General features: G+C 48.4%; 1 protein-coding gene across 1 annotated transcript in view; it reads right to left on the bottom strand.

The window, feature by feature from the left end:
* Nucleotides 1-9,517: 9,517 nt before the first annotated feature.
* The window catches only part of LOC144685056 (SITS-binding protein), a 228,798-nt gene continuing 220,937 nt past the window's right edge, over nucleotides 9,518-17,378 (bottom strand). Inside the window, exon 6 of the mRNA XM_078549590.1 lies at nucleotides 9,518-9,790. Coding sequence (XP_078405716.1) covers nucleotides 9,518-9,790 — 273 coding nt within the window. The remainder of the gene's footprint in view (nucleotides 9,791-17,378) is intronic.

Below are 17,378 nucleotides of genomic sequence, written 5' to 3'. Positions count from 1 at the left end.
TAGGTAGAGAGCGAGAGAGAGCATGTGAGAGAGAGCATGTGAGAAAGAGAGCACACACAACAGAGAGAATGCACGAGGGTGAGTGCGCGAGAAAGAGCACGTGAGAGAGAGGGCACGTGAAAGAGAGAGAGAGTGCGAGAGAGAGAGCAAGCAAGAGTGCAAGAGAGAGAGAGCGCAAAACAGAGAGCACAGAGAGACAGCAAGAGAGAGGGAGCATGAGAGAGACATAGAGAGTGCAAGAGAGAGGGAGCAGGAGAGAGAGAGCGAGAGAAGGAGCGGGCAAAAGCAGGAGAGTGAGTGCGCGAGAGACAGGGTGCATGAGAGCGAAAGAGGACGAGAGAGAGCATGCGCACGCAAGAGAGAGCACATGTGAGAGAGAGTGCGCAAGAGAGAATGCACGTGAGAGAGAGAAAGCATGTGAGAGAGAGAAAACACGTGAGAGAGAGCACACGAGAGAGAGCGCGCGTGAACGAAAGAGGATATAAGAGAGCATGTGTGTGAGAGAGAAAGCACACGCATGTGCAAGAGAGAGTGAGATGGAGCGTACGTGAAAGAGAGAGCTAGAGAGAGCACATGTGCGCGAGCGGGAGCGCATGACAGAGAGAGTGAGAGAGAGAGAGACAAAGCTCGCAAGAGAGAGAGAAAGCATGCAAGAGAGGGAAAACACACGAGAGAGAGAGAGCACGTGAGTGAGAGAGAGAGAGAGGGAGCGGGTGAGAGAGAGCATGCGAGAGAGAGAATGCGAGAGAGAGAGAGACCGCGAGAGAGAGGGCGCGCGAGAAAGAGAGAGCACGAGAGAGACATAGAGAGTGCAAGAGAGAGAGAGAGCACGAGTGTGAGTGCGCGAGAGAGTGAGACCGTGAGAGAGAGAGAGAGTGTGCCAAAGAGAGAGAGAACAGGCTAGGTAGAGAGCGAGAGAGAGCATGTGAGAGACAGAGCATGTGAGAAAGAGATCATGTGAGAAAGAGAGCATACACAACAGAGAGAATGCACGAGGGTGAGTGCGCGAGAGAGAGCATGCGAGAGAAAGGGTGCGTGAAAGACAGAGAGAGAGAAAAACAAAGCTCGCGAGAGAGAGAGAAAGCACGCAAGAGAGGGCAAACACACGAGAGAGAGAGAGAGAGAGAGCGCATGAGTGAGAAAGAGAGACCGAGCAAGAGCGCATGAGAGTGAGCACGCAAGGGAGAGCGAGAGAGAACGTGCAAGGGACAGAGCGAATGAGAGAGAGCGCATGAGAGAGACCGCGAGAGAGAGAGAGAGGGCACCCGAGTGAGAGAGAGCATGAGAGAGACATAGAGAGTGCAAGAGAGAGAGAGAGCACGAGAGTGAGTGTGTGAGAGAGCGAGACCATGAGAGAGAGAGAGAGAGTGTGCCAAAGAGAGAACACGCTAGATAGAGAGCGAGAGAGAACATGTGAGAGAGAGAGCATGTGAGAAAGAGAGCACACACAACAGAGAGAATGCACGAGGGTGAGTGCGCGAGAGAGAGCACGCGAGAGAGGGCACGTGAAAGACAGAGAGAGTGCGAGAGAGAGAGCAAGCAAGAGTGCAAGAGAGAGAGCGCAAAAGAGAGAGCGCAAAAGAGAGAGCGCAGAGAGAAAGCAAGAGAGAGGGAGCAGGAGAGAGAGAGCGAGAGAAGGAGCGGGCAAAAGCAGGAGAGTGAGTGCGCGTGAGAGCGAGAGAGGATGACAGAGAGCACGCGCACGCAAGAGAGAGCACGTGTGAGAGAGAGTGCGCGAGAGAGAATGCACGTGAGAGAGAGAAAGCATGTGAGAGAGTGAAAACACGTGAGAGAGAGCACACGAGAGAGAGAATGCGTGAACAAAAGAGGACATAAGAGAGCATGTGTGTGAGAGAGAAAGCACACGCATGTGCAAGAGAGAGTGAGATGGAGCATACGTGAGAGAGAGAGCTAGAGAGAGCACATGTGCGTGAGCGGGAGCACACGACAGAGAGAGTGAGAGAGAGACAAAGCTCGCGAGAGAGCGAGAAAGCACGCAAGAGAGGGAAAACACACGAGAGAGAGTGAGCACGTGAGTGAGAGAGAGAGGGAGCGGGTGAGAGAGAGAATGCGAGCGAGAGAATGCGAGAGAGAGACCGCGAGAGAGAGAGGGCGCGCGAGAAAGAAAGAGCACGAGAGAGACATAGAGAGTGCAAGAGAGAGAGAGAGCACGAGAGTGAGTGCGCGAGAAAGTGAGACCGTGAGAGAGAGAGTGTGCCAAAGAGAGAGAGAACACGCTAGGTAGAGAGGGAGAGCGAGCACGTGAGAGAGAGAGCATGTGAGAAAGAGAGCATACACAACAGAGAGGATGCACAAGGGTGAGTGCGCGAGAGAGAGCATGCAAGAGAGAAAGGGCACGTGAAAGAGAGAGAGAGAGAGAGAAACAAAGCTCGTGAGAGAGAGAGAAAGCATGCAAGAGAGGGAAAACACACGAGAGAGAGAGCGCGTGAGTGAGAGAGAGAGACTGAGCAAGAGCGCATAAGAGAAAGCACGCAAGGGAGAGCGAGAGAGAACGTGCAAGGGACAGAGTGTACGAGAGAGAGCGCATGAGAGAGACCGCGAGAGAGGGCGCGCGAGTGAGAGAGAGAGAGAGACCGAGCGAGAGGGTGTGAGAGGGAGCACGCAAGGGAGAGCGAGAGAGGGCGCATGAGTGAAAACACGAGAGAGAGCGAGAGAGAGAGCAAGAGAGGGAGCGGACGAGAGACAGCGTGAGAGTAAGGGAGCGCGCGAGAGAGAGAGCGAGTTGGAGAGAGTGCACGAGAGAGAGAGCGTGCAAGAGAGAGCAAGAGAGAGCGCGCAAGAGGGAGCAAGCGAGAGAGAGAGAAAGCACGCGAGAGAGACAGCACGCGAGAGAGGGAAAACACGAGAGGGAGAGGGCATGAAAGCGAGAGTGCGCGTGAGAGAGAGCAAGAGCGCGAAAAACAGAGAGAGGAAGCATGTCAGGTAGAGAGCGAGAGAGAGCACTTGAGAGTATACGAGAGAGAGCATACACAAGAGAGAGAATGCGCGCGAGAATTAATGCGCGAGAGAGGGCGCGTGAGAGAGAGAGCGCACGAGAGAGAGAGAGGGCAAGTGAAAGAGAGAGTGGGTGCGTGAGAGAGCACATGAGTGAGCACGAGAGAGAGAGTGCAAGAGAGAGAGCAAGAGTGCAAGAGAGAGAACGAGAGAGAGGGAGCGAGAGAGAGCTCGCTAGATAGAGAGCAAGGACGCGAGAAAGCACATGAGAGAAAGAAAACACACGAGAGAGCACGAGAGAAAGCGTGCAAGAGAGAGAGAGAGAGACCGTGAGAAACAGGGAATGCACAAGAGAGAGAGTGAGAGAGAGCATGCAAGGGACAGAGCGTACGAGAGAGAGCGCATGAGAGAGGGAGCATGCGAGAGAGGGAGCACGCAAGAGAGAGAGAGCATGCCGTGCAAGAGAGAGCACATGAGAGAGAGCATGCAAGAGAGAGCGCGAGTGAGAACATGAGAGGGCGCGCGTGAGAGACCGAGAGAGAGCTCATGTGCAAGAGAGAGCGAGAGCATGCAAGAGAGGGAGCGTTCAAAAGGGAGAGCAAGAGAGAGTGCACAAGAGAGAGCATGCACAAGAGTGAGAAAACACATGAGAGAGAGCACGCAAGGGAGAGAGAAAGCATGAGAGAGAGCACGCGCAAGAGAAAGAGAGCGAGAGCGCGAGAAACAGAGAGAGAGCGCGCGTGAGATAGAGAGCTAGAGAGAGCATGTTTATAGAGAGACCATATGACAGAGAGCACACAGGAGAGAGAGGGTGCATGAGAAAGAGCACGAGAGAGAGTGCACGAAAGAGAGAGTGTACAAGAGAGAGAGAGGGCACGTGAAAGAGAGAGAGAGCCATGAGAGCGAGAGAGTGAGAGAGAGCGCATCAGAGAGCAAACGAGAGAGAGAGAAAACACGCAAGAGAGAGAGAGTACGTGAGAGAAAGAGTGCGAGAGAGAGAGCACGAGAGAGAGTACGCAAGAGAGAGAGAATGAGAGTATGAGAGAGAGAGCACAAAAGAGAGAGACAGAGCGTGCATGAGAGAGGGAACAAGAGCATGAGAAAGAGAGAGAGCACACAAGATAGAGAGCTAGAGAGAGCATGTGAGAGAGAGAGCACACAAGATAGAGCACACAAGAGAGAGGTGCGTGAGACAGAGCGTGAGAGAAAAGGCACATGAGAGAGAGAGAGGGCGCGTGAAAGAGAGAGAGCGAGAGAGAGAGAGCACGAGAGAGAGCGCGTGAGAGAGGGCACGTGAGAGAGTGTGAGAGAGGGCACGTGAGAGGGAGACAGCAAGTGAGAACATGAGAGAGAGAGACCGAGAGAGAGCACACAAGAAAGGGAGCGTGCGAGAGAGAGTGAGAGAGTGGGCATGAGAGGGAGAGCGCGCAAGAGAGAGCAAGCACAAGAGAGAGAGAGCGAGAAAACGAGAAACAGAGAGTGGGTGCGAGATAGAGAGCTACAGAGAGCATGTGAGAGAGAGAACACACAAGAGAACGTACAAGAGAGAGACAAAACTCACGAGAGAGGGAGAAAGCACGCAAGAGAGGGAAAACACACGAGAGAGAGAGCGCGTGAGAGAGCACATGAGAGAGAGCACGTAAGAGAGCGAGAGGCGGTACATGAGAGGGAGACAGCAAGTGAGAACATGAGAGAGAGAGCAAGAGAGAGCGCACAAGAAAGGGAGCATTCGAGAGAGAGCACGCACAAGAGAGAGAGAGCGAGAGCACAAGAAACAGAGAGTGGGTGCAAGGTAGAGAGCTACAGAGAGCATGTGAGAGGGAGAGCACATGAGAGAGTGCACAAGAGAGAGAGAGGACACATGAGAGAGAGAGCGCGTGAGAGTGAGAGGGAGAGAGAGTGAGACAGAGCATGAGAGAGAGAGAAAGCACGTGAGAGAGAGAAAACAGGCGCGAGAGAGAGAGCGCGAGAGTCAGGACGAGAGCATGAAAAACAGAGAGTGAGCACACGGGATAGAGAGCTAGAGAGAGCATGTGAGAGAGAGAGCACATGAGAGAGCGCACAAGAGAGAGACAAAGCTCACGAGAGAGGAAGAAAGCACGCAAGAGAGGGAAAACACACGAGAGAGAGAGCACGTGAGTGAGAGAGAGACAAAGACCGAGCGAGAACGCGTGAGAGGGAGCACGCAAGGGAGAACGAGAGAGGGCACATGAGTGAAAACACGAGAGAGAGCGAGAGAGAGAGCAAGAGAGGGAGCGGGCGAGAGAAAGCACGCAAGTGAGAGAGACAGCACGCGAGAGAGGGAAAACACGAGAGAGAGAGAAAACATGCGAGAGAGAGAGAGCTTGTGAGAGAGAGAGCACGAGAGAGAGAGCACGAGAGAGAGTGCATGAGAGAGAGCACGCAAGAGAGGCGAGAGAGGGCACGTGAGAAAGAAACAGCAAGTGAGAACATGAGAGAGAGCGAGAGAGAGCACACAAGAGAGGGAGCGTACGAGAGAGAGAGAGAGTGGGCATGAGAGGGAGAGCGTGCAAGAGAGAGCTCGCACAAGAGTGAGAGACCGAGAGCGCGAGAAACAGAGAGTGGGTGCGAGATAGAGAGCTACAGAGAGCATGTGAGAGGGAGAGCACATGAGAGAGCGCACAAGAGAGAGAGAGGGCACATGAGAGAGAGAGCGCGTGAGAGTGAGAGGGAGAGAAAGTGAGACAGAGCATGAGAGAGAGAGAAAGCACGTGAGAGAGAGAAAACACGCGAAAGAGAGAGAGTGCGAGAGAGAGGACGATAGCGTGAAAAACAGAGAGTGAGCCTATGAGATATAGAGGTGGAGAGAGCATGTGAGAGAGAGAGCACACAAGAGAGAGCGTACACAAGAGAGAGAATGCGCGCGAGTGAGTGCGCAAGAATTAATGCGCGAGCGAGAGCGCATGAGAGAGAGAGAGAGGCAAGTGAAAGAGAGAGAGGGTGCGTGAGAGAGCACATGAGTAAGCACGAGAGAGAGAGAGCGCAAGAAAGAGAGCAAGAGCGCAAGAGAGAGAGCGAGAGAGAGGGAGCGAGAGAGGGCGCGTGAGAGAGAGAGAGAGCGCAAGAGAGAGAGAGCTTGCTAGATAGAGAGCAAGAACACGAGAGAGCGAGAAAACACACGAGAGAGCACGAGAGAAAGCGTGCAAGAGAGAGAGAGCGAGAGCGCAAGAAACAGAGAATGCAGAAGAGAGAGAGCGAGAGAGAGCGTGCAAGGGACAGAGCGTACGAGAGAGAGCGCATGAGAGAGGGAGCATGCGAGAGAGAGAGCATGCACGAGAGAGAGAGCATGCCGTGCAAGAGAGAGCACATGAGAGAGAACACGCAAGAAAGAGCACGAGAACATGAGAGAGCGCGCACGAGAGACTGAGAGAGCGCATGAGAGAGAGCATGCAAGAGAGAGTGAGAGAGAGCATGCAAGAGAGCGAAAGAGCACGTGAGAGAGAGCTCAAGAGAGTGCGTTCGAGAGAGAGAGTCCGAGAGATCAAGAGAGCGCGAGAGAGAGGGCGTGCAAGAGAGAGAGAGAGTCTGCAAGAGAGAGCATACGAGAAAGTGTGCGAGACATAGAGGGAAAGCGCGAGAGAGCACAAGAGAGAGAGAGCACGCGACAGAGAGAGACAGCGCATGAAAGAGAGAGAGCACCCGAGAGAGAGAGTGCATGAGAGCGAGCGCAAGAAAGCGGGAGCGAGAGAGAGAGAGAGATCATGCGAGGGAGAGAGCGAGAGAAGGTGCACACGAGGGAGTGAGAGAGAGCGCGTGAGAGAGAGAGAGTCCGAGAGATCAAGAGAGCACGAGAGAGAGGGCGTGCAAGAGAGAGAGAGAGTCTGCGAGAGAGAGCATACGAGAAAGTTTGGGAGACATAGAGGGAAAGTGCGAGAGAGCACAAGAGAGAGAGAGCACGCGACAGAGAGAGACAGCGCACAAAAGAGAGAGAGCACCCGAGAGAGAGAGTGCATGAGAGCGAGCGCAAGAAAGAGCGGGAGCGAGAGAGAGAGAGCATGCGAGGGAGAGAGCGAGAGAAGGTGCACACGAGGGAGTGAGAGAGAGAGCACGGAAGGATGAGAGAGCGTGAGGTACACAGGGTAATAGAATGAGAGAGATAAAGATACACTCAGGGCGAGAGATAGAGAGAGAGAGAGAGGGAGAGAGAGAGGTCGAAACAGGGAAACTCAGGGTAACAGTGAGAGAGGCTCAAGGTAACAAAGTGAGAGGTGGAGAGAGAGAGAGATACACAGGAAATAAAGTGAGAGATTAAGAGAGATACTCAGGGTAATAGAGCGAGAGTCAGAGAGAGTGAGACTGAGTGTAATAGAGCGATAGAGAGGAAGAGAGAGAGAGACTCGATAACAGAGCAAGAGAGAGAAAGAATTTTGGGGTAGTAGAGCAAGAGAGAAAGAGGGCTTCTCAGGCAAGTGGGGAGTATTCCATCACATTCCCGACTTGTGCCTTTAAGATGATGGACTGTTTTGTTAGGGCTCCTTGATGTCACACTCTGTCAAATGTTGTATTCTGTCAAAGGCATTCTGTCCTCACTTCCTGAGTTCAGCTCTTTTGTCCATGTTTGGATTATGGCTATAATGAGATCAGAAGCCGAGTGGCCTTGGCAAAAATCAAAAAATGACATCCGTCATTGGGAAAATGTTAGAGTCTATTACAACGGATGGAATAGCAGAGCATTTAGAAATACATAATATAATCAAGCAGATTCAGCATGGCTTCATGAAGGGGAAACCATGTATGACAAATTTATTAGAATTATTTGAGGTGGTAACAAGCAGGATAGATAAAGGGGAACCAGGGGGTGTAATTGATTTGGATTTCCAAAAGGCTTTCAATAGGGTACTGCACATAAGACTACTTAATAAGATAAAAGCCCATGGTGTTGAGGGTAGTATATTAGCACGGACAGAGGATTGACTAACTAATAGAAGACAGAGTTGGGATAAGGGGGGCATTTTCAGGATGGCAACCAGTAACTAGTGGAGTGCCACAGGGATCAGTGCTGGGACCACAATTATTTGCAATATATATTAATGACTTGGATGAGGGAAGTGAATGTACTATCACCAAGTTTGTGGATGACACAAAAGTAGATGGGAAGGCAAGTGATGAGGATGACACGAAGAGTCTACAGAGGGATATAGACAGGTTAAGTGAGTGGGCAAAAATGTGGCAGATGGAATACAATGTGGGAAAATGTGAGGTTATGCATTCTGGCAGGAAGAATAGATGGAGAAAGACTGCAGAAAGTTACAACACAGAGGGATTTGGGAGTCTTCATGCATAGATCCCAAAAAGCTAACATACAAGTTCAGCAGGTAATAGGGAAGGCAAATGGAATGTTGGCCTTTATTTCAAAGGGAATGGAATATAAAATAGGGAAGTCTTGCTAAATCTATACAATGCACTAGTTAGACCACACCTAGAATACTGTAAATAGTTTTGGTCCCCTTATCTCAGGAAAGATATACTGGCATTGGAGGCAATCCAGAGAAGGTTCACTAGGTTGATCCCGGGTATGCAGGAATTTTCTTATGAGGAGAGGTTGAGTAGGTTGGGCCTGTACTCAGTGGAGTTTAGAAGAAGGAGATGACCAAATATTGAAACATATATGATTCTTAGGGGGCTTGGCAGGGTAGATGCTGAGAGGTTTCATCTTGTGGGAGAGTCTAGGACCAGAGGGCATAATCTCAGAGTAAGGGGTTGTCCATTTAAGACAGATGAGGAGGAATTTCTTCTCTCAAAGGTAGTGAATCTGTGGAATTCTTTACCTCAGAGGGCTGTAGAGGCTGAGTTGTTAAGTACACTCAAGGCTGAGATAGACAGATTTTTAATCAGTAAGGGAATCGGGGGTTATGGGGAAAAGGCAGGAGAGTGGAGTTGAGGATTATCAGATCAGCCATGATCTCATTGAATGGCAGAGCAGGCTCGATGGGCCAAATGGCCTACTTCTGCTCCTACATCTTATGGTCTTATTGTCTGAAAATCTGTCTAACTCAGCCTTGAACACATTCAGTGACCCAGCCTCCACTGCTCTGAGGAAGAGAATTCCAAAGACAACCAGCTCTCAAAGAAGAAATTGCTCCTCATCTCCGTCTTAAATGGAAGCCCCTTATTTTTAAACTGTGTTCCCTGTTCTAGATTACCCCGTTAGAGGAAACAGCCTCTCAACATCTAACCTTTCAAGCCCCCTTATCTTATATGTTTCAATAAGACCACCTCATTCTTCTAAACTCCAATGAGTACAGGCCCAACCTGCTCAACCTTTCATCCCAGGAATAAGCTGAGTGAACTTTCTCTGAACTGCCTCCAACACAAGTACATCCCTCCTTAAGGAGACCGGTCCAGTGTTCAGTACACCAGGTACGGTCTCACCAATGCCCTGTACAGTTGTAGCAAGACTTTTACACTCCATTCCCCTTGCAATAAAGCTAACATTCAATTTGCCTTCCTAATTACTTGTCATATCTGCATGCTAACTGTTTGTGATTCATGTACAAGAAGACCCAGATCCATTGTGAGGGATTATAGAGAATGTCACATCTTACCGAGTAGCAGTAGTTATAATGGTTGTATTCCCCAGCTTCTCAGCCAGCAGTGTGAACTGGGTGATGTACTCATCACTGCTGAGCTGCCAGGAACACTGCTGCAACCGGTCAATAAAGGGGCTTCCCTCTCCTCCATCCAGTGTCAGATATTTCACCTCCAACATTCTCTGAAGCCTGTGGGCCTGAGCAAGGAACCAGTCACATGCCTCCTCACTGCTGAGGTTCAGCTTCACAGCAAAGTTTCCCCTCCACTTCATCAAGAGGGGGGCCTGCAGGCAAAAAAAAAAGGACATGTAGAATTGAGTGCCTTTTACACAGTACAAAGACAGGTTGCATCCAGGCAGGACTGGGGACCAATGTCCTTGGGGGGTGTTTGCTAGCGCTGTCAGGGAAGGTATAAACTATCATGGCGGGGGATGGGAACCTGAGCAAGGAGAAGGGGGAGGGGAACAAGGATAGAAACGAAAAACAGAGAAGTAAGAAGCAAAAGTGGAAGGCAAGAAACAAATGGGGTCATAGTGCAAAATAAAGCTAAAATGACTGATAAGGTTAAAAAGACAAGTTTAAAGGCATTGTATGTTAATGCGCGGAGCATTTGCAATTAGGTAGATGAATTAACAGTGCAAATAGATATAAACGGTTATGATATAGTTGCAATTACGGAGACATCGCTGCAGGGTGACCAAGGATGGGGACTGAACATTCATGGGTATTCAATATTGAGGAAGGACAGACAAATAGGGAAAGTAGGGTAGCACTATTAGTAAAGGAGGAAATCAATGCAATAGTGTGGAAGGACATTGGCTGAGAAAATCATGATGTGGAATCTGTTTGGGTGGAGATAAGAAACACCAAGGGGCAGAAAACATGGGTGGGGTTGTCTATATGCCCCCAAACAATAACCGATATGTAAGGGAAGGCATTAAACAAGAAATTAGAGACGCATGCAATAAGGGTACAACTGTAGTCATAGGTGACTTAAATCTACATATAGATTGGACAAACCAAATTAGTAATAATACCCTGGAGGAGGATTTCCTGGAGGACGTACGTGATGGCTTTTTTAGACCAATACGTTGAGGAACCAATTAGAGGGCAGGCTATCCTAGACTGGATATTGTGCAATGAGAAAGGATTAATTAACAATTTTGTTGTGCAGGGTCCCTTGGGGAAGAGCGACCATAAAATGATAGAATTGCTAGTAAGATGGAGAGTGAAGAAGTTGAATCCGAAACTGGGGTCCTGAATCTAAATCAGTATTAGTAAAAAAAATGGTGCTAGAGAAATTAATGTGGTTAAAGGCTGAAAATTCCCCAGGGCCTGATAATCTACATCCCAATGTATGAAAGGAAGTGGCCCTGAAAATATTGGATGCATTGGTAGTCATCTTCCAAAATTCTATAGACTCTGGTGCAGTTCCTACAAATTGGAGGGTGGCAAATGTAACCCCACTATTTAAGAAAGGAGGGAGAGAAAAAACAGAGAATTACAGACCAGTTAGCCTAACATCAGCAGTAGGGAAAATGCTAGAGTCTATTATAAAAGACGTGGTAACAGAACATTTGGAAAGCATTAACGAGATTAGACAAAGTCAGCATGGGTTTCTGAACGAGAAATCATGCTTAACTAATCTACTGGAGTTTTTTGAGGATGTAACTAGTAGAATAGATAAGAGAGAACTAGTGGATGTGGTGCATGTGGACTTCAAGAAGGCTTTTGATAAGGTCCCACTTAAGAGGCTAGTGGGCAAAATTAAAGCACATGGGGTCAGGGGTAATATACTGACATAGATTGAGAATTGATTGATAGACCAGAAACAGAGAGTGGGAATAAATGGGTCTTTTTCTGGATGGCAGGCGGTGACTAGTGGTGTACCTCAGGGATCAGTGCTTGGGCCCCAGCTATTCACGATATATATAAAAGACTTGGATGAGGAAACCAAATACAATATTTCCAAGTTTGCTGATGACACAAAACTGGGCGGGGTTGTGAGTTGTGAGGAGGATGTAAGGAAGCTTCATGGTGATTTTGACAAGTTGTGAGTGTGGGCAAACACATGGCAGATGCAGTATAACGTGGATAAATGTGAAGTTATATGCTTCGGTGTGAAAAACAGAGAGGCAGAGCATTATTTAAATGGTGATATATTGGGAAATGTGGATGTACTAAGAGATTTGGGTGTCCTGGTACACCAGTCAATGAAAGTAAACAGGCAGGTGCAGCAAGCAATTAGGAAGGCCAATGGTATGTTGGCCTTCATTGCAAGAGGATTTGAGTTCAGAAGTAGGGATGTCTTACTACAGTTATACAACGCCTTGGTGAGACCACACCTGGAGTATTGCATGTAGTTTTGGTCTCCCTACCTAAGAAAGGATATACTTGCCATAAAGAGAGTGTAGCGAAGGTTCACTAGGCTGATACCGGGGATGGCAGGACTGTCGTATAAGGAGAGATTGGCTCGACTCGGCCTGTATTCACTAGAGTTTGGAAGAATGAGAGGGGATATGATTGAAAGGTATAAAATTCTAACAGGGTAAGACAGACGAAGTGCAGGGAAGATGTTTCCTTTGGCTGGGGAGTCTAGAACCAGGGGCCACAATCTCAGGATACAGGACAGGCCATTTAGGACTGAGCTGAGGAAAAGTTTCTTCACTCAGAGGGTGGTCAACCTGTGGAATTCTCTACCACAGAACGCTGTGGAGGCCAGGTCACTGAGTATATTCAAGAAAGAGATTGATAATTTTTTGGATATTAGGGGCGTCAAGGGGTATGGAGAGAAAGCGGGAATAGAGCGTTGAGATAGAGGATCAGCCATGATCATATTGAATGGTGGAGTAGGCTCGAAGGGCCAAATGGCCCGCTCCTGCTCCTAGTTTCTATGTTTCTATGAATGCTGACAGCGCAAAAGGTCAGCCAGCAGAGTCAGGACTGAAACCAGCCAGTGACATCAAGGGGATGGGAGACATTCTGTCTCCTAATTTGGTGAATAAGGGAGAATCTGCAGTCAGCATGCTGGGCTTCATTAAAAATATATACACATTGCTGCCTTGCTAAAGCAGTCTGTCCCACTTTAGTGCAGACCATCAGAGAGCAAGCAAGCCAAGGACAGGCCTCCATTTGCTTCTCACACAGCAGCTGCCAAACAGAGCTAAAATGCCATAAAGTTTCCACATGTCTACTCCATATTTCCAGTCAGCACTGAACACTCACCGGGAAGGTAAAGCGTGGCGTTAGATACAGAGTAAAGCTCCCTCTACACTGCCCCATCAAACACTCCCAGGACAGGTACAGCATGGGGTTAGCTACAGTGTAAAGCTCCATCTACATTATCCTGATCAAAAAATCCCAGGGCTGGTGCAGCACAGGGTTAGATGCAGAGTAAAGTGCTCTCTATACCATCTCCATCAAACACTCCCAACATAGGTACAGCACGGGGTTAGATAAAGAGTAATTCTCCCTCTACACTGTCCACATCAAACACTCCCTGGACAAGTACAGCACATGGTTAGATACAAGGTAAGGATCCGTCTACACTATCTCCATCACACGCTCCCAGGGAAGCGACAGCACTGGGTTGGATACAGTGTAAAGCTCCCTCTACACTGTCCTGATCAAACACTCCCAGGACAGGTACAGCATGGGGTTAGTACAGAGTAAAGCTTCTTATACACTGTCCCCATCACTCTCAGCACAGATATGGCATTGGTTAGATAAAGAGTAAAGCTCCCTCTACATCGTCCCCATCAAACACTCCCAGGACAGGTACAGCACGGGGTTAGATACAGAGTAAAGTTCCCTCTGCACTGTCCCCATCAAACACACCCAGGACAGGTACAGCGTAGAGGGAGCTACCCTGTATCTAACCCTGAGCTGTTCCTATCCTGGGAGTGTTTGATGGGAACAATGTAAAGGGAGCTTTACTCCGTATCTAACACTGTGCTGAACCTTTCCTGGGAGTGTTTGATGTGGAAAGCGTGGGTTTAGATACAGAGTAAAGCTCCCTCTATACTGTTCCCATCAAACACTCCCAGAAAACGTACAGCATGGGGTTAGATACTTAGTAAAACTCCCTCTACACTGTCCCGATCAAACACTCCCAGGACAGGTCCAGCTTGCGGTTAGATCGAGTGTAAAACTCCCTCTACAGTGTTCCCATCAAGCCATCTAGGGACACGTACAGCATGGGGTGAAATACAAGTAACGCTCCCTCTACACTAACCCCAACAAACAGTCCCAGGACAGGTACAGCACAGGGTTAGATACAGAGTAAAGCTCCATGCACGCTGTCCTCATCATACACTCCCAGGACAGGTACAGCACGGAGTTAGATACAGAATAGAGCTCCCTCTACGCTAACCCCATCAAACACTGCCAGGACAGGGACAGCACGGGGTTAGATCCAGAGTAAAGCTCCCTCTACACTAACTCCATCAAACAGTCCCAGGGCAGGTACAGCCACAGGGTTAAATACAGAAGAAAGCTCCCTCTACAATGATCCCATCAAACACTCCCAACATAGGTACAACACGTGGTTAGATACAGAGTAAAGCTCCCTGTACCCTGTCCCATCAAACTCTCCCAGGGTTGGTACAGCAAGGGGTTTGGTACAGAGTAAAGTTCCCTCTATTCTGTGCCCATCGAACACTTACAGGACAGGTACAGCATGGGGTTACGTTATGACACAGCAGTTGATAAAGGCTGAGTTATTTGAAATCCCAGAGGGAAACCTAAAAACTGTCATAACCTATGTTTTCAATTGGTATGTTTGAAATGCAGCTCTGAATTCAGAAATGAAACCCCCAAGCCTCCAGAGGTTTTTATATAAATTAATTAAACATTTATTAATTTAATAAGGTGTTAAACACATACACATGTCTATAAATTACTACCATAATAACTATTAAACAAATCCCCAAATTAATCATTCCCAGATAATCTTCCCCAAGGCAACAATAACCCATAGACTTAAACAGACAGCAGGCAAAGCACATTTTATCTTAAGAATTCAAAATGAGGTCCCTTCCAATTTGTTCCTTTGCAGACACAGTGGTAGGCCTATAAGCTTAGATCTTCCATGCCTCTGACTCCCACACACAAAACTCTCTGTATGTACCTAGCCTTCCCTTTGAATGCAAATTCTCATTGTATCACCAGGCCCTTTGAACTCCACCTCTTCTAACAATAAAGCCCCTTTCATAGTACCAATTTTATTATTAATACAAACATATTGCTTGGTGTCTCCTAGCTAGGTGCAAGATTTCACCCACAGTCTTTGAACGGTTTATTCAACAAAACGCAAATGCATGCTCTACTTTATTGTTTACATCTCAAAACTACTGTATATCAAAGCACCCAGACTAGCTTTAATCCAATTAAGACACACATACTCACTGACAGAGGCAGAGGCCCTACTACAAGTCCAATTTAAAATAATTTCCAATAATATTATATAAATTAATATCTCTTCATGACAGTTAGATACAGTGTGAAGCTCCTTCTGCACTGTCCCGATCAAATATTTCCAGAGCAGGTACAGCACAGGGTGAGATACAGGTTAGCGCTCACCCTACACCAACCCCATCAAACACTCTCAGGGCAGAGCAGCATGTGGTTAGATACAGAGTAAAGTGCCCTCTATACCGTCTCCATCAATCACTCCCAAAATAGGTACAGCATAGGGTTAGATAAAGAGTAATTCTCCCTCTACACTGTCCACATCAAACCCTCCCTGGACATGTACAGCACAGGGTTTGATAGAGAGAAAGGATCCGTCTACACCATCTCCATCACATGTTCCCAGGGCTGCGACAGCACTGGGTTGGATATAGTGTAAAGCTCCCTCTACACTGCCCTGATCAAACACTCCCAGGACAGGTACAGCATGGGGTTAGTACAGAGTAAAGCTCCTTCTACACTGTCCCCATCACTCTCAACACAGGTATGGCATTGGTTAGATAAAGAGTAAAGCTCCCTCTACACTGTCCCCATCAAACAGTCCCAGGACAGATGAGGCACGAGGTTAGCTACAGAGTAAAGCTCCCTCTACACTGTCCCCATCAAACACTCCCAGGGCAGGTACAGCATGGGGTTAGATAAAGGGTAAAGCTCCCTCTACACTGTCCCCATCTAACACTCCCAGGGCAGATGCAGCACAGTGTTAGATACAGAGTAAAGCTCCATCTACACTGTCACCATCAAAAACTCCCAGGACAGGTACAGCACAGGGTTGGATACAGAGTAAAACTCCCTCTACACTGTCCTCATCAAACACTTCCAGGGCAGGTACAGCACGGGGTTAGATACAGAGTAAAACTGCCTCTACACTGTTCCCATCAAACACTTCCAGGGCAGGTACAACACAGGGTTAGATACAGAGTAAAACTGCCTCTACACTGTTCCCATCAAACACTTCCAGGGTAAGTACAGCACAGGGTTAGATACAGAGTAAAGTTCCCTCTAGACTGTCCCATCAAACACTTCCAGGACAGGTACAGCACAGGGTTAGTTATAGAGTAAAGCTCCCTCTACACTGTTCCCATCAAACACCCCCAGGGCAGGTACAGCACAGGGTTAAATACAGAGTGTTTTATTTATTCATTAATGGGATGTGGGCTTCGCTGGCTGGGCCAGCATTTATTCCCCATACCTAGTTCCCTTTGAGAAGGTGGTGATGAGCTGCCTTCCTGAACCACTGTAGTCCATGTGGTGTAGGTACACCCACAGTGCTGTTAGGAAGGGATTTCCACCATTTTGACCCAACAACAGTGAAGGCTTTATTGTGAGTTAATACACAAGAGGAATGGGTTTACTGTCTGAGTTAATCTATCAGAGGGTTTATCTTCAATGGCAAAATTAATGCACTAGAACGGTGAGGTTCTGGAGAGTAAACGTAGAAAGGCATGGCCTTCAACTTCGGTTCAATGAGATACTTAATATGGTGGATGGCAGGTACCACTCAGGTTAAATAACGTGTGATGCCCGGGCCTGATACAGAGTTAAGCTCCATCTACGCTGTCCCGTCAAATACTCCCAGGACAGGTACAGCACAGGGTTGATACAGAGTAAATTTCTCGCTGCACTGCCTTTATCAATCGAGGCATAGATTACAAAAGTAGGGAGGTCATGTCGGAGTTGTATAGAACCTTATTGAGGCCACAGCTGGAGTACTGTGTGCAGTTCTGGTCGCCATATTATAGGAAGGATGTGATTGCACTGGAGGGGGTGCAGAGGAGATTCACCAGGATGTTGCCTGGGATGAAACATTTAAGTTATGAAGAGAGGTTGGATAGACTTGGGTTGTTTTCGTTGGAGCAGAGAAGACTGAGGGGCGACCTGATCGAGGTGTACAAGATTATGAGGGGCATGGACAGGGTGGATAGGGAGCAGCTGTTCCCCTTAGTTGAAGGGTCGGTCACAGGGGGGCATAAGTTCAAGGTGAGGGGCGGGAGGTTTAGGGGATGTGAGGAAAAACTTTTTCACCCAGAGGGTGGTGACGGTCTGGAATACACTGCCTGTGAGGGTGGTGGAGGTGGGTTGCCTCACATCCTTTAAAAAGTACCTGGATGAGCACTTGGCACGTCATAACATTCAAGGCTATGGGCCAAGTGCTGGTAAATGGGATTAGGTAGGTAGGTCAGGTGTTTCTCACATGTCGGTGCAGACTCGATGGGCCAAAGGGCCTCTTCTGCACTGTGATTCTGTGATTCCCCTTCAAACACTCCCAGGACAGGTACAGCACGGGGTTAGATACAAAGTAAATCTTCCTTTACTCTGTCCCATCAAAGCCTCACAGGACAGGTACAGCACAGGGTTACATACCGAATCACAGAATCTTAATGGCACAGAAGGGGTCCATTC

This window comes from Cetorhinus maximus, chromosome 9 (genome assembly GCF_964194155.1).
Source record: "Cetorhinus maximus chromosome 9, sCetMax3.hap1.1, whole genome shotgun sequence".
NCBI lineage: Eukaryota > Metazoa > Chordata > Chondrichthyes > Lamniformes > Cetorhinidae > Cetorhinus > Cetorhinus maximus.
The sequence above is the reverse complement of the archived record's forward strand: the minus strand, read 5'-3'. Positions and strand labels throughout refer to the sequence as shown.